This window comes from Strix aluco, chromosome 3, assembly GCF_031877795.1.
Source record: "Strix aluco isolate bStrAlu1 chromosome 3, bStrAlu1.hap1, whole genome shotgun sequence".
NCBI classification, from domain to species: Eukaryota; Metazoa; Chordata; class Aves; order Strigiformes; family Strigidae; genus Strix; species Strix aluco.
Window position 1 is genome coordinate 24,865,042 of NC_133933.1, and position 24,762 is coordinate 24,889,803.

At 57.7% G+C, this 24,762-nt stretch overlaps 2 protein-coding genes and 2 long non-coding RNA genes across 4 annotated transcripts; all 4 read right to left on the reverse strand.

Moving 5' to 3' along the window:
- Window positions 1-972: 972 nt before the first annotated feature.
- On the reverse strand, window positions 973-2,028 carry LOC141921702 (uncharacterized). The gene is made up of 3 exons (XR_012622740.1): window positions 2,005-2,028; window positions 1,760-1,918; window positions 973-1,400 (listed from the first exon to the last, which is right to left on the reverse strand). It is a non-coding gene; the product is annotated as an uncharacterized LOC141921702 (long non-coding RNA).
- Window positions 2,029-2,476: 448 nt separating this feature from the next.
- LOC141921599 (T-cell activation Rho GTPase-activating protein-like) lies at window positions 2,477-5,101 on the reverse strand. Its single transcript, XM_074820522.1, has 6 exons — window positions 5,075-5,101; window positions 4,245-4,331; window positions 3,856-4,017; window positions 3,662-3,771; window positions 3,105-3,300; window positions 2,477-2,488 (listed from the first exon to the last, which is right to left on the reverse strand). The coding sequence occupies exons 1-6, from the start codon at window positions 5,099-5,101 to the stop codon at window positions 2,477-2,479; spliced, it is 594 nt and encodes a 197-aa protein (XP_074676623.1).
- Window positions 5,102-13,313: 8,212 nt separating this feature from the next.
- On the reverse strand, window positions 13,314-14,369 carry LOC141921703 (uncharacterized). The gene is made up of 3 exons (XR_012622741.1): window positions 14,346-14,369; window positions 14,101-14,259; window positions 13,314-13,741 (listed from the first exon to the last, which is right to left on the reverse strand). It is a non-coding gene; the product is annotated as an uncharacterized LOC141921703 (long non-coding RNA).
- Window positions 14,370-14,817: 448 nt separating this feature from the next.
- LOC141921600 (T-cell activation Rho GTPase-activating protein-like) lies at window positions 14,818-17,442 on the reverse strand. The gene is made up of 6 exons (XM_074820523.1): window positions 17,416-17,442; window positions 16,586-16,672; window positions 16,197-16,358; window positions 16,003-16,112; window positions 15,446-15,641; window positions 14,818-14,829 (listed from the first exon to the last, which is right to left on the reverse strand). Exons 1-6 carry the CDS (start codon window positions 17,440-17,442, stop codon window positions 14,818-14,820), a joined length of 594 nt encoding a protein of 197 aa, XP_074676624.1.
- Window positions 17,443-24,762: the final 7,320 nt, after the last annotated feature.

A 24,762-nucleotide genomic window follows, 5' to 3' on the forward strand; every position in this document is an offset into this window, starting at 1 on the left:
GATTAAGAAAGATCCATCACCACTTGCATACTTTACCATCATCCGGATCCGCAGTGGCTGGGCAGCCCCGGTTACAGCGAGGATTTGGAGAGCCTTTCCCGGCAAGTGGGAAATCCTACGCGGTGCGTCCACCCGTAGGTGAGGCTTCCAAAGTCGCTGTGAGCGGGTCCAGCCTTATATAGCCCAAAATCAGCAAGCCAGAATAGCTGGCACCTCTGTTTTGAGCGGAACGTCTGGTTTCACTCTCACATTAGATTCCCCCGGAGCCTGGCCAGGGCTCAAGGGAGAAGCTAAGGGAGTTTCCCTGCTTATCTAATTTATTTATGTTCTTTTTAGAACAAGGCCACACGTCTGGTCCCAAGGCCGGACAGCAGGCTTCATGGCCTTGTTAACTTACCTCTATGCCAAGAAGAAGAAAGATACATTCAGGATAGACATGTTTCCATTACATTCATCATCAGTCAGGAGTCTATGATATCTAAGCTACATCTTTCATTAATGACCATACACATATCGTTAATGACTACATACTAAGTTAGCAGCTTTGGCTCGGGGCCTGTTGTTCAGGCTTCAACACTTCAACACTGTAGCGCTTTTTACATCAGGATAGGCGGTTTGTTATAACCTAGTACAATACCTACTAGCACAATGGTTATCAGGTACAAAATATACAGGATTCCTCTATAGGTCAACTCTGGCTTGGGCCTATTGTCCAAGCCTTAGCACTTCAGCCCGGTGGTTAATGCTTTAAGGGCAGTTCAGCACGTTGGGAAAAGGGATGGAAGACCACTCTTGTGGACGCTGTCTGGACTGGGCTAGGCTGGGGTTGGAGAGCCTGGGAGGGTCTCCGCGGTCCCAGCTTTCCCGCAGTGCTGACTGTGGTGGCTGCTGCCTGTTCTTTCCTGCAGTGCTGACTGCACCCACCAGCTGAAAAAGCCCCTGGTAGAGGGGCGGGGAGAAGCTCTTCTCCAGAGATTTGCCAGAAACTCTCCAGAGCATCCCTTTTCCCCCCATGAGGATGCTCTGTGTGACAAGGGAAGGTGCCCATTAGTCCACAGTCCTGAGCAATCCGGTCTAGGTGACCCTGCTTGAGCAGGCAGGTTGGACCAGAGGACCTCCACAGGTCCCTCCCAGCCTCAGCGGTTCTATGTGATGCTGTGCTTTGGTTTGACGCCTCAAGCACCTGAACTCAGCCCCGATGCCTGCTGGAAAGGATTCTGGCGCAAGGGATGATCCCAAACTCTTCCACAAGGATGCGTGCGTCACAAAACAACTTCTACCTCGTCCAGAATATCGTATGGCACACACATTCAGAAGAGACAAAATGTCCTTTTATTGTGGACATTAACTGCAGGAGCCCAGGAGTCACAGGGCTTCAGGTGGCAACAGGAAATCAGCACCTACAACGACAGAGCCAGAAAGCACTGGTAAAGCACAAAGGCAGGAACAGGCATGGCTTGGTTCCCCTTTCTTTGGGAAACAGGAATTGTTGATATCCCAGAAGAGAGCTACTGCTGGCATTGGCTCTGGGGTGGCTCTGGCCCCTTATCCCCATGGGTAATGCCCTTACAGACCTGCGCATATGCAGAGGTGCAGAGTGCCCCCGTGCCACACAGCAGGGCTCCCCTGGGGAGCTGCCACGGGGTTATTTCCAAACCCTGCATAGCACCATCCCCTCGCCGTCCCTTGCCAGAGAGTTGGACTGACTTAGAGCAGTGTGGAGAGTTGGCAAAGATGGGCAGCAGAGCCTGGTACGTACCTGGGGCTTCCTGATCTTTTGCACCTCCCTGCTTTTTTTGCAGTCCCCATCTTCTTCTTTCTTCTCTTCTTCGCCTGGTGGGGTTCCGTCTCTTCTGCCCAGGCCTCTTCTCTCTTTCTTTTCCTTTGGCTGGCGCTCTCCTGGCGGGAGCCTGCAAACCTTTCCATCCCACAGCATGATTAGATAGGTAAAGCCAGGATCAGTTGGAATCAGTTCTTGATTTAACCAAAGCTGACTCATTTTACCTTCTTTGCTCTGAGAGGCTCTTTGGTTCCTCTGTGCATCCCAGGGCCTCTACCGTGGTCTCGGGGGTGGTTGGAGACGGAGCAATGCGTGCCTAAAACAGAAAGGTCGTCATTAGCAGGTGGCAAGGGATGCCCTGAAGTAGTAAGCAACTGCTTGGCACGTTGCTGCCTTAGCTCTACAGAGGAGATCCCTTTGGCCGGTTTGCATTAGCCCTTTCTCCCAAGGATCTCACTCTGGAACACAGGGTTCACGTGGGGGTGTGACAGTTCATTTGTGGGGCCATTCAGCAGAGAGCCTGCGATCCCCTGCCGGGCAAGAGAAGGCTGGCCCACTTCCTTCTGCCAGAATTTCTTCCGCCCTCCCAAGTTTTACTTACAGCGTGTTATTCCGGGGTGGGGGGAAATAAAATGCAAAGCCACAAGAGATCGAATGCCAGGAAGAGGCACAGCAGCTGCTTGGACCCAACAGGAACTACCCTCCTACCTAAGACACATTGTCGCAGCGCTCGTGGAGCTGCCATACCTCCGCCGATTCTGCTCCCACCACCGCATCTCCCCCTGCTGCTCTCTGGAGGATGAGCAGAGAGGCTGGTGCATCCAGGAAGGCTTTTGCCTGGTGCTCCACGTCTGCTTCGCCTGCCGGGCCATGCTCCTTTCCCAAAGGCAGCTCTGGAAAGCAAAAGCGTGTGCAGCAAAGTGACTTGTTGGAAGTGGACAACAGCTAAAGCAAAACCCACACCAAGCCCTACCCCCGCTGTCTGCTCAGGCTGTGACAGCCCTCAGTCCCTCCTCCTACCTGTGCATCTGCCCATGGGCTCTGGTGACATCTGGACAGCCATCTCCTCCCCCAGGATGTCACTGCCGTTCTCAATGAGAAATTCCACCAGCAGCTTCACCTGCACACATCAAAGCCTTGGTTTCAGCGCAGGTGTCTGAAAATGTGCCAAGCAGCCTTTCCTGCTCCTGACCCTTGCTTCTGCACAGAAGGCTGTGGCTGTGGGGCTGCTCTTCCAGGCAGCCACTCCACCATCATTTACTCAAGAGAGGAGCAAGCTCTGACAGTCCAGGCAGGCTGCAGGCAGCCGGTCAATACAGCGTACCTTCTCGGTCACCTCCAGCATGGCCTCGAGCGGGAGCAGGTCCTCGTCGGGTGGGCCCAGCAGGTTTGGCCCCAGGCAGATGGCCAGGTTGCTGGCGGTCATTCTGCTGGTGGACACGTGGTGGCCAATGCTCTGCAGCAGCGAGATCAGGCGCTGGAGGAGGAGGAGATGGGCTGCAGGCAACTTCTCGGCCACCCTGAGGGAGCAGGAACACAACGTTATGGAAGCAGATGCTGCCCACAGCTGCCCCTGAAGCTTGCACAAGGGCAGGTGGGAGCCAGTGTCTGTGTTGTGCCACTTTCCAGGTGCTCTCAGGCAGTGATCAGGGCTCCTGTGCTTCAGGAAGAAAACACCCTGCTGCTTCCCAGCTCCTGGTTTCACCCAAGCCCACGCAAGGGAAGGCTCCCTGCCCACGCCCTTTCCCCCGAAATGCAACCCCAGCCCAGCAAATGCGAGCTGCCAGAAAGTGCAACCTGCTAAGGAGCCCGTCCCTTTTCAGGCAAGTCCCAGGACTCTGCCACTCCCTACTCAACAGGCAGGCTGCTGGCCACACTCACACTTTCAGCGCTTCCACCCTGGCCTCCTTGCTTGGCCTCTCCATGGCCTGCATCCAGTCCTCGTAGAGGCCGACAACGAGCAGCTTGCCTGGGATGCTGCGGAGAAAGTCCTGCAAGGCCAAGGGCTTCAGGTGAGCCTTTGAAGGTTCCAGGCCAGCCAGGAGCTCTTCCAGCTGCAGGGCAGAAGCGCTCACCTTCAGGACGGCAGCCAGCAGGATGACAGGCTGGTTTGCCAGGTCCACATCTGCGCCGCGGTCGAGGTCCTCCTTCAGCTTCTGGAGCGCCGTCCCCCTGTCGGATCTGCGGAAGATCCCCTCCGTCGACGGTCCTCGCTGGTGCAGGATGTCCACGAGCTCCTGCGGGAGACGCAGGAGAACAGCTGCTTGGCTGAAGAAACAAGTGACGGCAGAGGCCAGAGCTCTGCCCCAGGCTGGGCTCCGCCCCCCCCGCAAAGGGTCTGGCGCCAGAAGCGGTGGCCGTGGGTGAAAAGCCCCGTGCCCCAGCCACCCCCGCAGCCGCTGGGGACAGTGGCTCTGGAGCAGCCGCAGGGAGGGCTGGGGCTTCCCTGTCCAGGCTGGCCTACCTGGATGGGCCGGGGCAGCGTGCCGGCCTCCCCGCAGAGCGCTGCCAGGGGCTGCCCAAAGAGCGCCCTGCTGCAGTCGGAGCCCGCCTGCCCTGGCGCCGGGGCAGCGGACGGGCTCCGCCGCAGCGCAAACGGCCAGGGCAGCCCCCTCCTCTTCCTGCTGGTGCGGCCGCCGCTCCCTCCCGCTGCAAAGGGAAAGAGAGCAAGAGCCCGTCAGTGGGAACCGCCAGGCCAGCGCTCCCGGAGCCTGCCCTGCCCTGCCCTGCCCTGCCTGCAGCGCGGTGCTGAGCCGTGCGGCGGGACGGGACGGGACGGGCAGGGAGCCGGCAGCTGGAACCAGGGCTCTGGCTCAGCGGCTCCGGCTCGCAGTCTCCTGAGAGTCGGCGGCACAGCGGGACAGCCCCGCCCAGCCCTCGCCCTGCCCTCCCCCAGGCCGCGAGCCGCAGCAGAGGGAGGCTCCCTGTCCCGCAGAATCACGTCCGGCGGCCGCTGCCCAGCGGGTGTCCTTGCTCGTCCGGGTGACATCCGTCCTCCCTTGGGGTGCCCAACCTGCGGGGTGACACTCAGGGAACAAGGGAGCACGGCTCCTCCCGGCTCTGGCCGCGGAGCAGGGACCCATCTGCCCGGCTCTGGGGACAGAGCTCAGGCAGGCAGCACCTCGAGTGCTCAGCACTGTCGAAGGGTCCCGAGCGCTCAGCTCTCTCCTGCTGCAGCGTGATGCGCACCGATTTCCTCTGGCCAAAGGGCAGCAGCAACAGCATCCTCAGTTGTGCAGACGTGCCGGTCCAGGAGAAAAGAAGGCCCTCCCTGCCCTTCGTCCCCAAACTCACCTGGTGAGCGGCAAAGTCCGCCTTCATTGGTAGGTGGGGCTGTTGGATGCCCTTGCTTGGGATCAGCCTGCAAGAACCAGGACCCTCTGCCCTCCTGGGCTCTCTGCCTCACGCGGCAGGTTTCCTCCCAGCACCACCAGCGGGGACATGCGGCGTTCCTGGTGGCTCCCCAACGCTCTTTGCACCCGGGGTGGCACCGCAGGACCCTCCCTCCCCCCTGCACAGGCTCACCCCACTCGCCGCACAGCCCTGGCACCCCGGCACAGCCAGAGGCGGGTGAAAGGCAGCCGTTCTCACCTCTGCCTGGTCCTCCAGCAGCCTCTCCAGGCTCTTCTTGGCGCTGAATGTCTTCCACTGGGCAGGAGAGAAAGAGTGGAAGGAGGTGAGCAGCGACGCCTCTGCTGCTCGGCTGGAGGGCCAGCGCTCGGGGACAGCGGCCAGACGAGAGAGACACTTACGGCGTGGCGTCGGCTCAGCTCCTTCTGCAGGAGTTTGATGGACGGGATGTTGGTTACTCGGGCTCCCGTGGCTCCTTCGGGTGTCCTGTCACCGGGAAAGGACAGGGAGAGAGCTGGCTGAGCCCCAAGCCACCTCTTCTCCCTTGTCAGGCAGCTCTGCCTGAGAGCTGCCCGCAGCCACAGCGGCAGCTCTCCCCATCTGGGGAGCTGTGTTCCCCCATCCGGCCACGCCTGAAGCACCCCCCTAGCTTACCCCAGCAGCTTGCCCAGCCACAGCTGCTTCAGTGCCCGGGAGCTGCAGAAAGAGAGGAGAACCAGCGTCAGGCCCCGCTGCCCCCCAGCCCCTGGGCCCCTGCACAGCCTTGCCCCTTGGGAAGGGCTGAGGGGCAGCACGAGGCCCCGTGGGGCAGGACAGGGGTGCTGCCCAAGCCCTGGCTCCCTGTGTCCTGCCAGAGCAGCTGCCCCTGCCCTTGCCTTCTGGGGACCAAAAGGTGACCAGGGGATGCAGGATGTGGAAACGCACCCCCATCCCTCCCTGCCGGCGTGCAGCCCGCTCCCTGTCCAGGCTCTGCACGGAGGGCAGAGGCCATTCACAGGGTGGCGTGGGCACGGTTGGGACCCTCTCCTGCCCGGCTGTGGGACGTGGCACCATGACTCACCCGAAAGTGGCAACACAGGTGCCACTGGGCCAGATGAAGATGATGGAGGTCCTGTCGTCGTCGCTGCCTTCCTCCTCCTCTTCCTCTTTGACGTCCCCCGCCGCCTCCTTCCCGCTGCTCAGCACCCACAGCTGGTCCAGGGCCAGGCGGAGCTGTGGGCGCAGGGTGGTGCCACGTCTGCGGAGAAGAGAGACAGGCAGTGAGCTGGAGGTGGCCGCCTTGGGGTGCCCCCGGGCAGAGCCTTGCCCCCCACCTGCCCCTGTGTGGTGGTTTAGGCCCTGCCGGGACCCGAGAGGACATTGCCACTGCCCCTCCCCTACCCTCCGACCGGAACGGGGCAGGGAGTGAAATACAAACCCCGGGGCTGAGATAAGGAGAGGTTTAATACAGCAGTGCAACAGCAACAAACCGAACAACAAGAACGATAACAATAGCAATAACAGTAATAACAATAAACAGAACAAGGGATATACTGATACAGCAGCGAGGAGAGCGACCCCACACCACGCGTTTACCGACTGAGTAATCCCACACCACTGAGGGATCTTCTGAGAGGCCGGGTAAGGGAGACAATTGCTCAACCTCCTCCAGGGCAGCTATACCAAAGGCCCACCAGTACTCTCTTGGGTCTTTAAAGTACCCTCTCCTCAGGTAATCTGTACCTAGGATGCACGGGGCATCTGGGCCAGTCACAATGGGGTGCTTATGCCAGTCCTTCCCAGTTAAGCTTACTTCAGCTTCTAATAGGGTCAGCTGTTGGGATCCCCCTGTCACTCCGGAGATGCAGATGGGTTCAACCCCACTGTAGTTTGATGGCATCAGGGTGCACTGTGCGCCAGTATCTACCAAGGCCTTATATGCTTGTACGTCTGATGTGCCAGGCCATCGGATCCACACCGTCCAGTAAATCCGATTATCCCTTTCCTCCACCTGGCTGGAGGCAGGGCCCCTCTAATCCTGCTCACCATCACTCACTTGTTCTAAGAGTGACTCCTGCAAGAATGACTCACTTGTCCCCTCAAGAAGGTCAAGCATAACGTTGGCCATTCTATTCTGTCTGGGGGATTTCCGACTGGACACTGGAGCTGCGTCTCTCTTGGAAGACTCCCCTTTCATGGTGGCTTTCCCTTTCAGGTGCTGTACTTGTGCAGCTAGGGCGGGAGTGGGCTGTCCATCCCACCTCCTCACGTTTTCTCCATGGTCGCGGAGGAAGAATCACAGGGTACCCCGTGCTGTGTCCCTTCCACTGCCCTTCTCTTGGGTGGGGAAGTGCCTGCTTCTAATGGCTGAGACATCGGCCCGTGCAGGTGGAATGTAGGACGTGTCCTCTTCCACTTTCTGGAGCCTCTGAGGCAGTTCCCTTACAGCTGAAACCCAGGCATGTTGGGAGGAAGGGAGATTTCCCTCATATTGCCGGAGCTGGCCAGCCACTTCGTCCACTGTCTGAGTGTGGGTGTCTCGCCACCAGGACGCTACTGCCAGTGCTTTGGAATGTGCCTCTGGTGCACTTTGCAGGAACTTCTGCCACATCAGCTGTGTGCAAGGGACCTGATCTGGATCCATGGGCCATCATTGAGATCACCATAAACCATGTCAAACACAGCCAATTCCCTGAGGTTCTGAATGCCTTTCTCCGTGTTGGTCCACTTGCCTAACCGACATAGAACATCATCCTTGTAGGGGCACCTCTCCCTTACACTGAGCAGGAGTCGCCTCCAAAGGCTGAGGGTTTGAGCCTGTTTCCCTATGGCCTTGTCAATACCAGCCTCCCTGGCTAAAGATCCCAGCTGCTTGGCCTCTCTCCCCTCCAATTCCAAAACACCAGCTCCACTATCCCAGCATCGGAGCAGCCAGGTGCAAATTTGCTCGCCTGGAAGGCGTCTGAAATCCTTCCGCATATCTCGCAACTCACTGAGGGATAGAGATCGGATGGTTACCTCCGGCTCTTCCTCCTGCTCTCGTGATGGGCCTGGTTCATCATCACCCTGTGCACTGCGAGGGGATTTTTTGGTATATTTGGTTTTCCGTGTCGGGGCGACTCATACTGGCACTGCCTGTCCCCCTGGCCCAGCTGCTGTGCTGGTGGAGGCGACTGGTACTGGCACTGCCTGTCCCCCTGGCCCAGCTGCTGTACCAGCAGGTTCACTTTCAGATCCTGCAGCCCTTTCTCCCCCTTGAGGGCAGTGATCAGTGTTAAAGATGACACGGTAGGCATGGGCAAGCCCCCAGCACATCGCAACGAGTTGTGTCTCCCGGGGTTTGTCACATTGGCAACACACCTTTTCCAAACACTCCACCAGTTTATCAGGACTCTGCACTTGTTTGGGAGCGAGATCCCAAAGCACTGGGGGTGACCACTGACTCAGGCACTTGCCCATCTTTTCCCACACACCTTGCCATTTATAACTATCTGCCCTCGGGGCAGGTTTCCGGGTGGTGCCATTATTGGAGAAGTACCGCATGGCCCAAAACAAGATCTGGCAGACATTCAGAAAGCGCTGTGCCGCAAACACACTGGCCTGGGTGCTCCAAGGATAGCTAAAACTCTCAAAAACCGAGAGCATCTCTTCCCCTGGCTCACCCACAGAGGCGGTGAGACCCCTAACGAAAGCCCAGGCAGCAAACAGCTACCGGTTCACCCGCACAAGCAGTGATGCAAGCACATTATAAGCAGTCAGTAGCCAGTATAGCAAAATAAAACCCTTGACACATTTTCCACCGATAACAAACGCCAGCACTGGGAACACACAGGGGATATAAGGATTAATCCAGCCCCACCACGCAAGCAAGTTGGCCAGCACTGCAAATGTTCCTTATCAAACAAATACGAATAAAACCAGAAAAATGGCACCTAACAGATGGCTCTAACACACCTTCTCCTTGTGTCCTTATCTCAACCCTCTCGTGCCACACGTTGGGCACCAAAAAGGCTGTGGTGGTTTAGGCCCCGCCGGGACCCGAGACCACGCTGCCGCTGCCCCTCCCCCACCCTCCGACCGGAACGGGGCAGGGAGTGAAATACAGACCCCGGGGCTGAGATAAGGAGAGGTTTGATACAACAGTGCAACAGCAACAAACCGAACAACAAGAACGATAGCAATAGCAATAACAGTAATAACAATAAACAGAACAAGGGATATACAGATACAGCAGTGAGGGAAGCGACCCCACCCCACGCGTTTACCAATCTTCCCGCGCTTGGGCGCCCGGACCTGACGTCAGCATGGTATTGAATAACCCGGCTAGAGCTCCCTCCCCACTGCTGGGGAAACTTAACCCTATCCTGGCTAAACCAGGACACCTTGGGATGGACATTGGTGCATCCAGCACCAAGGCCCCAGGGCCTGGGGCTGGTGCCAGAGTGTCCCTGGCCTGGTGGCAGGGCCAGGGATGGGGGAAAGGCAGTGGGGCTCTGAGGGTCTTACCGCAACTTGGCGATGACCAGTTCCTCCTGGAGGAGGAGAAGGCGCCTCTCGCTCCTCCTGTGGCCCCGGGTCAGCCACACGTCTGTGCTCAGCACCGCCTCGGCGTCGGTGAGAGCCTCCCTGCGGAGCAGAGAGCGGCGGGCATGAGAAAGGCTGCAGCTGCGAGGCCCGGCCGTGCCCACCCATCCCTGAGCCGCAGGGGGGATCCTACCTGGAGTGCCAGCAGCAGTTGGCCTGGCCCATCCTGCCCGGGACAGGAGGACCCTCGCTCTGCACCGCTCTGGGATGCGGCCCAGCCGGCGACAGCGAGGATGGCAAGTGAGGTGCAGGTGCCGGGGAGTGCTGCTCGGCCAGAGCCTGCCTCCTGCCGGCGCTGCTCGGTGCCAGCAGAGCCCCCTGCTGCCGGCTCTGGTGGCTGCTGGCTCCAAAATGGCCGCCGCTGGGAGGCCAACGGAAAGTGGGCGGGGCCTCGTGCCGGGGGTGCTCTCCAGCGTGGCCCTGGCTGTCTTGCGCTGGGGAGCCCAGAGCAGGACAGAGCAGAGGGGAAGCACCCCCTCCCTCCGCCTGCTGCCAGTGGTTTGCCTGCTGCAGCCCGGGATGCACTTAGCCCCCGTTGCCCCAGGGGTACTTTGCTGGCTCCAAGTTGCTCAACTTCGGGTCCACCATGACCCCAGGGCTCTGCACAGCTGCTTGCCAGCTGGGTCTCCCCCAGCACATACGGCTCCAAAGGCTTCTTCCTGCCCAGGTCCAGCACTTTGCTCTTCCCTCTTCCCCTTCTTCAACGACAGCAGGCACCTGGCAGCCCCTTTCTCCAGCCTGTCAAGGGCCCTCTGCTTGGCAACACAACTCCCGGCTGCAGGAGCCTCTCCTCCCGGTCGTGTGCCTTCTGCAAGCTGTCTGAGGGTGCGCTCTGCCCCGTCATCCGCATCACTGAATGTGGACAGGACGCGCATCATGCGGCGCACGGCTTTCTCACAGAATGATCAGAAATTGAGGGGGAAGATCCACTTTTCTGTGTGTGTGTGTGTATTACAAATATGGTGCTTCTCCCTGTCATCCCTTGAAGCCAATTAAAGGTGTACAGGCTCTCTCGTTTTCCATTGGAATGTCACACCCCTTGGTAGTACTGACCTTACGTGTAACGTTGCATCAGGCTGTACTCTCGCCTAGACTGTTGGATAGTAGGTAGCCTAGAGTAGTAGAGAGCAGATGATCTGCATTAATGGTGCTAACGCCAGTGACGGGAGGTTGCATCTAGCTGTTCAGCCAAAGGGTAAAAATCAGAGGTGTCTGTTGAACTCAGTGGGCAATTGACTGAATTCAGCACGTTCAAAAAAGAAAAGCTACAGGAGGAAGGCATATTCTATCCTGACTGCTACAATGCATGTTTTAGGAGGTATGAAGATAAACCCTCCATGCCCCTCCGCCCACCCCCTTCCAAGAGAAAGGACTAGAGAAAAAAGATGCAACTTCTAGAGCAATGGGGCTTTTAATAGGCAAGTAAATTTCCCCGTATCATGCCCATTCAATGAGCTACTTTGTCTGACACTCTGCCTTACTCGGTACCAGCATAAGACTCTTCCCGGAAGAATTAGACAAACCAAAAAATTGCTCTACAGCCAGTTGCCTCTGTTACGCTATGGAAGATGCAGAATTCCTCTCTGATCCACAACTTTCCACCTACAACCAAAACCGTAGTGAAGTTTTCCTCCATTTCAAATGGGCGCTGATGGCTCTTCCCCAGGGAAAGCCTCTGTCACTCTGTGGGCATAGCTGCTCATAGGCAAGGCAAGCCCCGAGCCTCACGCACCATCCGAGGCCACCACCGTCCTCCTGTAGCCGTGAGCAAGAGCTCAAACTCCTTTTCTGCTGCAGGAGAAGAGTTGTTAATAGAAGCGGATGCACGAGGCACGGTCTGTTCCAGAACAGTCACAGCTGTTCAAAGCCTTCCGTGCCCTGGGTTGGTGGTTGTCAGGACCAGCTCCTGCGTCAGCTTGCACCGAGGCTGGCGACAGCTGTGTTTCATGCAGGTAACTCAGGTTTAACCCTTTGTCCCCTGAGCATCCGCACAGCTCCAGCAGCACAGAAAGTCACAGTGGGCCGCGCTGGAGCAAGCTGCTCCGCTGGACTTGTGGCAAGTGTTGCGTCTGCATCCCTGCCCTTCTGTTCTCCCTGTAGGGTCCTGGTCAATACAACAAGCTGCTCTCCCTGGAAATGACCATCGTGGCGAAAGACAGACTCCACTGTGAGCCATGACCTTCACCCACCGAGCAGCCAGCACAGCCAGGGACACGTCTGTGCGAAAGGCCCTCCCCGTGGCAAAAAGGGGATCCATAGTCAGCTTTGGATGGCGTGTGTCTGGTGGAACTGTTGATACTGCGCGATGCCTTGATTAAAATAGGAGCGATGAAGAGAGTTCAAAACCTGCCCTTTTGAGGAAAAATGCAGGAAATCAGAGTCTTTGCAGGAAGAATGCAGGAAACCGGCATCTTTTGGCTATTTTACACTCCAACCAGAAAGATTGTGGGCCCGTGCTTTGCTGATTAGGGATACCAATTAAACTCAGACACCAGAGTGAAAAGAGCAGGCATATTTTACTGGAAATAGCTAAATAACAGAATAATACAGAAAACATACAGTACGAAAAGACACAATAGCGCACTTAAACAAATAGGAAAATACAGGGTCATGCATCAAATCATTACTACCTGAGAGAGAGAATAGGGATTAAGAAAGATCCATCACCACTTGCATACTTTACCATCATCCGGATCCGCAGTGGCTGGGCAGCCCCGGTTACAGCGAGGATTTGGAGAGCCTTTCCCGGCAAGTAGGAAATCCTACGCGGTGCGTCCACCCGTAGGTGAGGCTTCCAAAGTCGCTGTGAGCGGGTCCAGCCTTATATAGCCCAAAATCAGCAAGCCAGAATAGCTGGCACCTCTGTTTTGAGCGGAACGTCTGGTTTCACTCTCACATTAGATTCCCCCGGAGCCTGGCCAGGGCTCAAGGGAGAAGCTAAGGGAGTTTCCCTGCTTATCTAATTTATTTATGTTCTTTTTAGAACAAGGCCACACGTCTGGTCCCAAGGCCGGACAGCAGGCTTCATGGCCTTGTTAACTTACCTCTATGCCAAGAAGAAGAAAGATACATTCAGGATAGACATGTTTCCATTACATTCATCATCAGTCAGGAGTCTATGATATCTAAGCTACATCTTTCATTAATGACCATACACATATCGTTAATGACTACATACTAAGTTAGCAGCTTTGGCTCGGGGCCTGTTGTTCAGGCTTCAACACTTCAACACTGTAGCGCTTTTTACATCAGGATAGGCGGTTTGTTATAACCTAGTACAATACCTACTAGCACAATGGTTATCAGGTACAAAATATACAGGATTCCTCTATAGGTCAACTCTGGCTTGGGCCTATTGTCCAAGCCTTAGCACTTCAGCCCGGTGGTTAATGCTTTAAGGGCAGTTCAGCACGTTGGGAAAAGGGATGGAAGACCACTCTTGTGGACGCTGTCTGGACTGGGCTAGGCTGGGGTTGGAGAGCCTGGGAGGGTCTCCGCGGTCCCAGCTTTCCCGCAGTGCTGACTGTGGTGGCTGCTGCCTGTTCTTTCCTGCAGTGCTGACTGCACCCACCAGCTGAAAAAGCCCCTGGTAGAGGGGCGGGGAGAAGCTCTTCTCCAGAGATTTGCCAGAAACTCTCCAGAGCATCCCTTTTCCCCCCATGAGGATGCTCTGTGTGACAAGGGAAGGTGCCCATTAGTCCACAGTCCTGAGCAATCCGGTCTAGGTGACCCTGCTTGAGCAGGCAGGTTGGACCAGAGGACCTCCACAGGTCCCTCCCAGCCTCAGCGGTTCTATGTGATGCTGTGCTTTGGTTTGACGCCTCAAGCACCTGAACTCAGCCCCGATGCCTGCTGGAAAGGATTCTGGCGCAAGGGATGATCCCAAACTCTTCCACAAGGATGCGTGCGTCACAAAACAACTTCTACCTCGTCCAGAATATCGTATGGCACACACATTCAGAAGAGACAAAATGTCCTTTTATTGTGGACATTAACTGCAGGAGCCCAGGAGTCACAGGGCTTCAGGTGGCAACAGGAAATCAGCACCTACAACGACAGAGCCAGAAAGCACTGGTAAAGCACAAAGGCAGGAACAGGCATGGCTTGGTTCCCCTTTCTTTGGGAAACAGGAATTGTTGATATCCCAGAAGAGAGCTACTGCTGGCATTGGCTCTGGGGTGGCTCTGGCCCCTTATCCCCATGGGTAATGCCCTTACAGACCTGCGCATATGCAGAGGTGCAGAGTGCCCCCGTGCCACACAGCAGGGCTCCCCTGGGGAGCTGCCACGGGGTTATTTCCAAACCCTGCATAGCACCATCCCCTCGCCGTCCCTTGCCAGAGAGTTGGACTGACTTAGAGCAGTGTGGAGAGTTGGCAAAGATGGGCAGCAGAGCCTGGTACGTACCTGGGGCTTCCTGATCTTTTGCACCTCCCTGCTTTTTTTGCAGTCCCCATCTTCTTCTTTCTTCTCTTCTTCGCCTGGTGGGGTTCCGTCTCTTCTGCCCAGGCCTCTTCTCTCTTTCTTTTCCTTTGGCTGGCGCTCTCCTGGCGGGAGCCTGCAAACCTTTCCATCCCACAGCATGATTAGATAGGTAAAGCCAGGATCAGTTGGAATCAGTTCTTGATTTAACCAAAGCTGACTCATTTTACCTTCTTTGCTCTGAGAGGCTCTTTGGTTCCTCTGTGCATCCCAGGGCCTCTACCGTGGTCTCGGGGGTGGTTGGAGACGGAGCAATGCGTGCCTAAAACAGAAAGGTCGTCATTAGCAGGTGGCAAGGGATGCCCTGAAGTAGTAAGCAACTGCTTGGCACGTTGCTGCCTTAGCTCTACAGAGGAGATCCCTTTGGCCGGTTTGCATTAGCCCTTTCTCCCAAGGATCTCACTCTGGAACACAGGGTTCACGTGGGGGTGTGACAGTTCATTTGTGGGGCCATTCAGCAGAGAGCCTGCGATCCCCTGCCGGGCAAGAGAAGGCTGGCCCACTTCCTTCTGCCAGAATTTCTTCCGCCCTCCCAAGTTTTACTTACAGCGTGTTATTCCGGGGTGGGGGGAAATAAAATGCAAAGCCACAAGAGATCGAATGCCAGGAAGAGGCACAGCAGCTGCTTGGACCCAACAGGAACTACCCTCCTACCTAAGACACATTGTCGCAGCGCTCGTGGAGCTGCCATACCTCCGCCGATTCTGCTCCCACCACCGCATCTCCCCCTGCTGCTCTCTGGAGGATGAGCAGAGAGGCTGGTGCATCCAGGAAGGCTTTTGCCTGGTGCTCCACGTCTGCTTCGCCTGCCGGGCCATGCTCCTTTCCCAAAGGCAGCTCTGGAAAGCAAAAGCGTGTGCAGCAAAGTGACTTGTTGGAAGTGGACAACAGCTAAAGCAAAACCCACACCAAGCCCTACCCCCGCTGTCTGCTCAGGCTGTGACAGCCCTCAGTCCCTCCTCCTACCTGTGCATCTGCCCATGGGCTCTGGTGACATCTGGACAGCCATCTCCTCCCCCAGGATGTCACTGCCGTTCTCAATGAGAAATTCCACCAGCAGCTTCACCTGCACACATCAAAGCCTTGATTTCAGCGCAGGTGTCTGAAAATGTGCCAAGCAGCCTTTCCTGCTCCTGACCCTTGCTTCTGCACAGAAGGCTGTGGCTGTGGGGCTGCTCTTCCAGGCAGCCACTCCACCATCATTTACTCAAGAGAGGAGCAAGCTCTGACAGTCCAGGCAGGCTGCAGGCAGCCGGTCAATACAGCGTACCTTCTCGGTCACCTCCAGCATGGCCTCGAGCGGGAGCAGGTCCTCGTCGGGTGGGCCCAGCAGGTTTGGCCCCAGGCAGATGGCCAGGTTGCTGGCGGTCATTCTGCTGGTGGACACGTGGTGGCCAATGCTCTGCAGCAGCGAGATCAGGCGCTGGAGGAGGAGGAGATGGGCTGCAGGCAACTTCTCGGCCACCCTGAGGGAGCAGGAACACAACGTTATGGAAGCAGATGCTGCCCACAGCTGCCCCTGAAGCTTGCACAAGGGCAGGTGGGAGCCAGTGTCTGTGTTGTGCCACTTTCCAGGTGCTCTCAGGCAGTGATCAGGGCTCCTGTGCTTCAGGAAGAAAACACACTGCTGCTTCCCAGCTCCTGGTTTCACCCAAGCCCACGCAAGGGAAGGCTCCCTGCCCACGCCCTTTCCCCCGAAATGCAACCCCAGCCCAGCAAATGCGAGCTGCCAGAAAGTGCAACCTGCTAAGGAGCCCGTCCCTTTTCAGGCAAGTCCCAGGACTCTGCCACTCCCTACTCAACAGGCAGGCTGCTGGCCACACTCACACTTTCAGCGCTTCCACCCTGGCCTCCTTGCTTGGCCTCTCCATGGCCTGCATCCAGTCCTCGTAGAGGCCGACAACGAGCAGCTTGCCTGGGATGCTGCGGAGAAAGTCCTGCAAGGCCAAGGGCTTCAGGTGAGCCTTTGAAGGTTCCAGGCCAGCCAGGAGCTCTTCCAGCTGCAGGGCAGAAGCGCTCACCTTCAGGACGGCAGCCAGCAGGATGACAGGCTGGTTTGCCAGGTCCACATCTGCGCCGCGGTCGAGGTCCTCCTTCAGCTTCTGGAGCGCCGTCCCCCTGTCGGATCTGCGGAAGATCCCCTCCGTCGACGGTCCTCGCTGGTGCAGGATGTCCACGAGCTCCTGCGGGAGACGCAGGAGAACAGCTGCTTGGCTGAAGAAACAAGTGACGGCAGAGGCCAGAGCTCTGCCCCAGGCTGGGCTCCGCCCCCCCCGCAAAGGGTCTGGCGCCAGAAGCGGTGGCCGTGGGTGAAAAGCCCCGTGCCCCAGCCACCCCCGCAGCCGCTGGGGACAGTGGCTCTGGAGCAGCCGCAGGGAGGGCTGGGGCTTCCCTGTCCAGGCTGGCCTACCTGGATGGGCCGGGGCAGCGTGCCGGCCTCCCCGCAGAGCGCTGCCAGGGGCTGCCCAAAGAGCGCCCTGCTGCAGTCGGAGCCCGCCTGCCCTGGCGCCGGGGCAGCGGACGGGCTCCGCCGCAGCGCAAACGGCCAGGGCAGCCCCCTCCTCTTCCTGCTGGTGCGGCCGCCGCTCCCTCCCGCTGCAAAGGGAAAGAGAGCAAGAGCCCGTCAGTGGGAACCGCCAGGCCAGCGCTCCCGGAGCCTGCCCTGCCCTGCCCTGCCCTGCCTGCAGCGCGGTGCTGAGCCGTGCGGCGGGACGGGACGGGACGGGCAGGGAGCCGGCAGCTGGAACCAGGGCTCTGGCTCAGCGGCTCCGGCTCGCAGTCTCCTGAGAACCGGCGGCACAGCGGGACAGCCCCGCCCAGCCCTCGCCCTGCCCTCCCCCAGGCCGCGAGCCGCAGCAGAGGGAGGCTCCCTGTCCCGCAGAATCACGTCCGGCGGCCGCTGCCCAGCGGGTGTCCTTGCTCGTCCGGGTGACATCCGTCCTCCCTTGGGGTGCCCAACCTGCGGGGTGACACTCAGGGAACAAGGGAGCACGGCTCCTCCCGGCTCTGGCCGCGGAGCAGGGACCCATCTGCCCGGCTCTGGGGACAGAGCTCAGGCAGGCAGCACCTCGAGTGCTCAGCACTGTCGAAGGGTCCCGAGCGCTCAGCTCTCTCCTGCTGCAGCGTGATGCGCACCGATTTCCTCTGGCCAAAGGGCAGCAGCAACAGCATCCTCAGTTGTGCAGACGTGCCGGTCCAGGAGAAAAGAAGGCCCTCCCTGCCCTTCGTCCCCAAACTCACCTGGTGAGCGGCAAAGTCCGCCTTCATTGGTAGGTGGGGCTGTTGGATGCCCTTGCTTGGGATCAGCCTGCAAGAACCAGGACCCTCTGCCCTCCTGGGCTCTCTGCCTCACGCGGCAGGTTTCCTCCCAGCACCACCAGCGGGGACATGCGGCGTTCCTGGTGGCTCCCCAACGCTCTTTGCACCCGGGGTGGCACCGCAGGACCCTCCCTCCCCCCTGCACAGGCTCACCCCACTCGCCGCACAGCCCTGGCACCCCGGCACAGCCAGAGGCGGGTGAAAGGCAGCCGTTCTCACCTCTGCCTGGTCCTCCAGCAGCCTCTCCAGGCTCTTCTTGGCGCTGAATGTCTTCCACTGGGCAGGAGAGAAAGAGTGGAAGGAGGTGAGCAGCGACGCCTCTGCTGCTCGGCTGGAGGGCCAGCGCTCGGGGACAGCGGCCAGACGAGAGAGACACTTACGGCGTGGCGTCGGCTCAGCTCCTTCTGCAGGAGTTTGATGGACGGGATGTTGGTTACTCGGGCTCCCGTGGCTCCTTCGGGTGTCCTGTCACCGGGAAAGGACAGGGAGAGAGCTGGCTGAGCCCCAAGCCACCTCTTCTCCCTTGTCAGGCAGCTCTGCCTGAGAGCTGCCCGCAGCCACAGCGGCAGCTCTCCCCATCTGGGGAGCTGTGTTCCCCCATCCGGCCACGCCTGAAGCACCCCCCTAGCTTACCCCAGCAGCTTGCCCAGCCACAGCTGCTTCAGTGCCCGGGAGCTGCAGAAAGAGAGGAGAACCAGCGTCAGGCCCCGCTGCCCCCCAGCCCCTGGGCCCCTGCACAGCCTTGCCCCTTGGGAAGGGCTGAGGGGCAGCACGAGGCCCCGTGGGGCAGGACAGGGGTGCTGCCCAAGCCCTGGCTCCCTGTGTCCTGCCAGAGCAGCTGCCCCTGCCCTTGCCTTCTGGGGACCAAAAGGTGACCAGGGGATGCAGGATGTGGAAACGCACCCCCATCCCTCCCTGCCGGCGTGCAGCCCGCTCCCTGTCCAGGCTCTGCACGGAGGGCAGAGGCCATTCACAGGGTGGCGTGGGCACGGTTGGGACCCTCTCCTGCCCGGCTGTGGGACGTGGCACCATGACTCACCCGAAAGTGGCAACACAGGTGCCGCTGGGCCAGATGAAGATGATGGAGGTCCTGTCGTCGTCGCTGCCTTCCTCCTCCTCTTCCTCTTTGACGTCCCCCGCCGCCTCCTTCCCGCTGCTCAGCACCCACAGCTGGTCCAGGGCCAGGCGGAGCTGTGGGCGCAGGGTGGTGCCACGTCTGCGGAGAAGAGAGACAGGCAGTGAGCTGGAGGTGGCCGCCTTGGGGTGCCCCCGGGCAGAGCCCTGCCCCCCACCTGCCCCTGTGTGGTGGTTTAGGCCCTGCCGGGACCCGAGAGGACATTGCCACTGCCCCTCCCCTACCCTCCGACCGGAACGGGGCAGGGAGTGAAATACAAACCCCGGGGCTGAGATAAGGAGAGGTTTAATACAGCAGTGCAACAGCAACAAACCGAACAACAAGAACGATAACAATAGCAATAACAGTAATAACAATAAACAGAACAAGGGATATACAGATACAGCAGCGAGGAGAGCGACCCCACACCACGCGTTTACCGACTGAGTAATCCCACACCACTGAGGGATCTTCTGAGAGGCCGGGTAAGGGAGACAATTGCTCAACCTCCTCCAGGGCAGCTATACCAAAGGCCCACCAGTACTCTCTTGGGTCTTTAAAGTACCCTCTCCTCAGGTAATCTGTACCTAGGATGCACGGGGCATCTGGGCCAGTCACAATGGGGTGCTTATGCCAGTCCTTCCCAGTTAAGCTTACTTCAGCTTCTAATAGGGTCAGCTGTTGGGATCCCCCTGTCACTCCGGAGATGCAGATGGGTTCAACCCCACTGTAGTTTGATGGCATCAGGGTGCACTGTGCGCCAGTATCTACCAAGGCCTTATATGCTTGTACGTCTGATGTGCCAGGCCATCGGATCCACACCGTCCAGTAAATCCGATTATCCCTTTCCTCCACCTGGCTGGAGGCAGGGCCCCTCTAATCCTGCTCACCATCACTCACTTGTTCTAAGAGTGACTCCTGCAAGAATGACTCACTTGTCCCCTCAAGAAGGTCAAGCATAACGTTGGCCATTCTATTCTGTCTGGGGGATTTCCGACTGGACACTGGAGCTGCGTCTCTCTTGGAAGACTCCCCTTTCATGGTGGCTTTCCCTTTCAGGTGCTGTACTTGTGCAGCTAGGGCGGGAGTGGGCTGTCCATCCCACCTCCTCACGTTTTCTCCATGGTCGCGGAGGAAGAATCACAGGGTACCCCGTGCTGTGTCCCTTCCACTGCCCTTCTCTTGGGTGGGGAAGTGCCTGCTTCTAATGGCTGAGACATCGGCCCGTGCAGGTGGAATGTAGGACGTGTCCTCTTCCACTTTCTGGAGCCTCTGAGGCAGTTCCCTTACAGCTGAAACCCAGGCATGTTGGGAGGAAGGGAGATTTCCCTCATATTGCCGGAGCTGGCCAGCCACTTCGTCCACTGTCTGAGTGTGGGTGTCTCGCCACCAGGACGCTACTGCCAGTGCTTTGGAATGTGCCTCTGGTGCACTTTGCAGGAACTTCTGCCACATCAGCTGTGTGCAAGGGACCTGATCTGGATCCATGGGCCATCACTGAGATCACCATAAACCATGTCAAACACAGCCAATTCCCTGAGGTTCTGAATGCCTTTCTCCGTGTTGGTCCACTTGCCTAACCGACATAGAACATCATCCTTGTAGGGGCACCTCTCCCTTACACTGAGCAGGAGTCGCCTCCAAAGGCTGAGGGTTTGAGCCTGTTTCCCTATGGCCTTGTCAATACCAGCCTCCCTGGCTAAAGATCCCAGCTGCTTGGCCTCTCTCCCCTCCAATTCCAAAACACCAGCTCCACTATCCCAGCATCGGAGCAGCCAGGTGCAAATTTGCTCGCCTGGAAGGCGTCTGAAATCCTTCCGCATATCTCGCAACTCACTGAGGGATAGAGATCGGATGGTTACCTCCGGCTCTTCCTCCTGCTCTCGTGATGGGCCTGGTTCATCATCACCCTGTGCACTGCGAGGGGATTTTTTGGTATATTTGGTTTTCCGTGTCGGGGCGACTCATACTGGCACTGCCTGTCCCCCTGGCCCAGCTGCTGTGCTGGTGGAGGCGACTGGTACTGGCACTGCCTGTCCCCCTGGCCCAGCTGCTGTACCAGCAGGTTCACTTTCAGATCCTGCAGCCCTTTCTCCCCCTTGAGGGCAGTGATCAGTGTTAAAGATGACACGGTAGGCATGGGCAAGCCCCCAGCACATCGCAACGAGTTGTGTCTCCCGGGGTTTGTCACATTGGCAACACACCTTTTCCAAACACTCCACCAGTTTATCAGGACTCTGCACTTGTTTGGGAGCGAGATCCCAAAGCACTGGGGGTGACCACTGACTCAGGCACTTGCCCATCTTTTCCCACACACCTTGCCATTTATAACTATCTGCCCTCGGGGCAGGTTTCCGGGTGGTGCCATTATTGGAGAAGTACCGCATGGCCCAAAACAAGATCTGGCAGACATTCAGAAAGCGCTGTGCCGCAAACACACTGGCCTGGGTGCTCCAAGGATAGCTAAAACTCTCAAAAACCGAGAGCATCTCTTCCCCTGGCTCACCCACAGAGGCGGTGAGACCCCTAACGAAAGCCCAGGCAGCAAACAGCTACCGGTTCACCCGCACAAGCAGTGATGCAAGCACATTATAAGCAGTCAGTAGCCAGTATAGCAAAATAAAACCCTTGACACATTTTCCACCGATAACAAACGCCAGCACTGGGAACACACAGGGGATATAAGGATTAATCCAGCCCCACCACGCAAGCAAGTTGGCCAGCACTGCAAATGTTCCTTATCAAACAAATACGAATAAAACCAGAAAAATGGCACCTAACAGATGGCTCTAACACACCTTCTCCTTGTGTCCTTATCTCAACCCTCTCGTGCCACACGTTGGGCACCAAAAAGGCTGTGGTGGTTTAGGCCCCGCCGGGACCCGAGACCACGCTGCCGCTGCCCCTCCCCCACCCTCCGACCGGAACGGGGCAGGGAGTGAAATACAGACCCCGGGGCTGAGATAAGGAGAGGTTTGATACAACAGTGCAACAGCAACAAACCGAACAACAAGAACGATAGCAATAGCAATAACAGTAATAACAATAAACAGAACAAGGGATATACAGATACAGCAGTGAGGGAAGCGACCCCACCCCACGCGTTTACCAATCTTCCCGCGCTTGGGCGCCCGGACCTGACGTCAGCATGGTATTGAATAACCCGGCTAGAGCTCCCTCCCCACTGCTGGGGAAACTTAACCCTATCCTGGCTAAACCAGGACACCTTGGGATGGACATTGGTGCATCCAGCACCAAGGCCCCAGGGCCTGGGGCTGGTGCCAGAGTGTCCCTGGCCTGGTGGCAGGGCCAGGGATGGGGGAAAGGCAGTGGGGCTCTGAGGGTCTTACCGCAACTTGGCGATGACCAGTTCCTCCTGGAGGAGGAGAAGGCGCCTCTCGCTCCTCCTGTGGCCCCGGGTCAGCCACACGTCTGTGCTCAGCACCGCCTCGGCGTCGGTGAGAGCCTCCCTGCGGAGCAGAGAGCGGCGGGCATGAGAAAGGCTGCAGCTGCGAGGCCCGGCCGTGCCCACCCATCCCTGAGCCGCAGGGGGGATCCTACCTGGAGTGCCAGCAGCAGTTGGCCTGGCCCATCCTGCCCGGGACAGGAGGACCCTCGCTCTGCACCGCTCTGGGATGCGGCCCAGCCGGCGACAGCGAGGATGGCAAGTGAGGTGCAGGTGCCGGGGAGTGCTGCTCGGCCAGAGCCTGCCTCCTGCCGGCGCTGCTCGGTGCCAGCAGAGCCCCCTGCTGCCGGCTCTGGTGGCTGCTGGCTCCAAAATGGCCGCCGCTGGGAGGCCAACGGAAAGTGGGCGGGGCCTCGTGCCGGGGGTGCTCTCCAGCGTGGCCCTGGCTGTCTTGCGCTGGGGAGCCCAGAGCAGGACAGAGCAGAGGGGAAGCACCCCCTCCCTCCGCCTGCTGCCAGTGGTTTGCCTGCTGCAGCCCGGGATGCACTTAGCCCCCGTTGCCCCAGGGGTACTTTGCTGGCTCCAAGTTGCTCAACTTCGGGTCCACCATGACCCCAGGGCTCTGCACAGCTGCTTGCCAGCTGGGTCTCCCCCAGCACATACGGCTCCAAAGGCTTCTTCCTGCCCAGGTCCAGCACTTTGCTCTTCCCTCTTCCCCTTCTTCAACGACAGCAGGCACCTGGCAGCCCCTTTCTCCAGCCTGTCAAGGGCCCTCTGCTTGGCAACACAACTCCCGGCTGCAGGAGCCTCTCCTCCCGGTCGTGTGCCTTCTGCAAGCTGTCTGAGGGTGCGCTCTGCCCCGTCATCCGCATCACTGAATGTGGACAGGACGCGCATCATGCGGCGCACGGCTTTCTCACAGAATGATCAGAAATTGAGGGGGAAGATCCACTTTTCTGTGTGTGTGTGTGTATTACAAATATGGTGCTTCTCCCTGTCATCCCTTGAAGCCAATTAAAGGTGTACAGGCTCTCTCGTTTTCCATTGGAATGTCACACCCCTTGGTAGTACTGACCTTACGTGTAACGTTGCATCAGGCTGTACTCTCGCCTAGACTGTTGGATAGTAGGTAGCCTAGAGTAGTAGAGAGCAGATGATCTGCATTAATGGTGCTAACGCCAGTGACGGGAGGTTGCATCTAGCTGTTCAGCCAAAGGGTAAAAATCAGAGGTGTCTGTTGAACTCAGTGGGCAATTGACTGAATTCAGCACGTTCAAAAAAGAAAAGCTACAGGAGGAAGGCATATTCTATCCTGACTGCTACAATGCATGTTTTAGGAGGTATGAAGATAAACCCTCCATGCCCCTCCGCCCACCCCCTTCCAAGAGAAAGGACTAGAGAAAAAAGATGCAACTTCTAGAGCAATGGGGCTTTTAATAGGCAAGTAAATTTCCCCGTATCATGCCCATTCAATGAGCTACTTTGTCTGACACTCTGCCTTACTCGGTACCAGCATAAGACTCTTCCCGGAAGAATTAGACAAACCAAAAAATTGCTCTACAGCCAGTTGCCTCTGTTACGCTATGGAAGATGCAGAATTCCTCTCTGATCCACAACTTTCCACCTACAACCAAAACCGTAGTGAAGTTTTCCTCCATTTCAAATGGGCGCTGATGGCTCTTCCCCAGGGAAAGCCTCTGTCACTCTGTGGGCATAGCTGCTCATAGGCAAGGCAAGCCCCGAGCCTCACGCACCATCCGAGGCCACCACCGTCCTCCTGTAGCCGTGAGCAAGAGCTCAAACTCCTTTTCTGCTGCAGGAGAAGAGTTGTTAATAGAAGCGGATGCACGAGGCACGGTCTGTTCCAGAACAGTCACAGCTGTTCAAAGCCTTCCGTGCCCTGGGTTGGTGGTTGTCAGGACCAGCTCCTGCGTCAGCTTGCACCGAGGCTGGCGACAGCTGTGTTTCATGCAGGTAACTCAGGTTTAACCCTTTGTCCCCTGAGCATCCGCACAGCTCCAGCAGCACAGAAAGTCACAGTGGGCCGCGCTGGAGCAAGCTGCTCCGCTGGACTTGTGGCAAGTGTTGCGTCTGCATCCCTGCCCTTCTGTTCTCCCTGTAGGGTCCTGGTCAATACAACAAGCTGCTCTCCCTGGAAATGACCATCGTGGCGAAAGACAGACTCCACTGTGAGCCATGACCTTCACCCACCGAGCAGCCAGCACAGCCAGGGACACGTCTGTGCGAAAGGCCCTCCCCGTGGCAAAAAGGGGATCCATAGTCAGCTTTGGATGGCGTGTGTCTGGTGGAACTGTTGATACTGCGCGATGCCTTGATTAAAATAGGAGCGATGAAGAGAGTTCAAAACCTGCCCTTTTGAGGAAAAATGCAGGAAATCAGAGTCTTTGCAGGAAGAATGCAGGAAACCGGCATCTTTTGGCTATTTTACACTCCAACCAGAAAGATTGTGGGCCCGTGCTTTGCTGATTAGGGATACCAATTAAACTCAGACACCAGAGTGAAAAGAGCAGGCATATTTTACTGGAAATAGCTAAATAACAGAATAATACAGAAAACATACAGTACGAAAAGACACAATAGCGCACTTAAACAAATAGGAAAATACAGGGTCATGCATCAAATCATTACTACCTGAGAGAGAGAATAGGGATTAAGAAAGATCCATCACCACTTGCATACTTTACCATCATCCGGATCCGCAGTGGCTGGGCAGCCCCGGTTACAGCGA

Excerpts from the sequence above, each read along its gene's own strand:
- LOC141921599 (XM_074820522.1), bottom strand. The coding sequence starts at position 5,101 with ATGAAGGCGGACTTTGCCGCTCACCAG. Across the intron at positions 4,332-5,074 it reads CGGACTTTGCCGCTCACCAG|GCGGGCTCCGACTGCAGCAG; the intron begins GTGAGTTTGGGG and ends GCGCCAGGGCAG. Across the intron at positions 3,301-3,661 it reads AGGGTGGAAGCGCTGAAAGT|GGTGGCCGAGAAGTTGCCTG; the intron begins GTGAGTGTGGCC and ends CTGCTCCCTCAG.
- LOC141921600 (XM_074820523.1), bottom strand. The coding sequence starts at position 17,442 with ATGAAGGCGGACTTTGCCGCTCACCAG. Across the intron at positions 16,673-17,415 it reads CGGACTTTGCCGCTCACCAG|GCGGGCTCCGACTGCAGCAG; the intron begins GTGAGTTTGGGG and ends GCGCCAGGGCAG. Across the intron at positions 16,359-16,585 it reads CGCTGCCCCGGCCCATCCAG|GAGCTCGTGGACATCCTGCA; the intron begins GTAGGCCAGCCT and ends CGTCTCCCGCAG.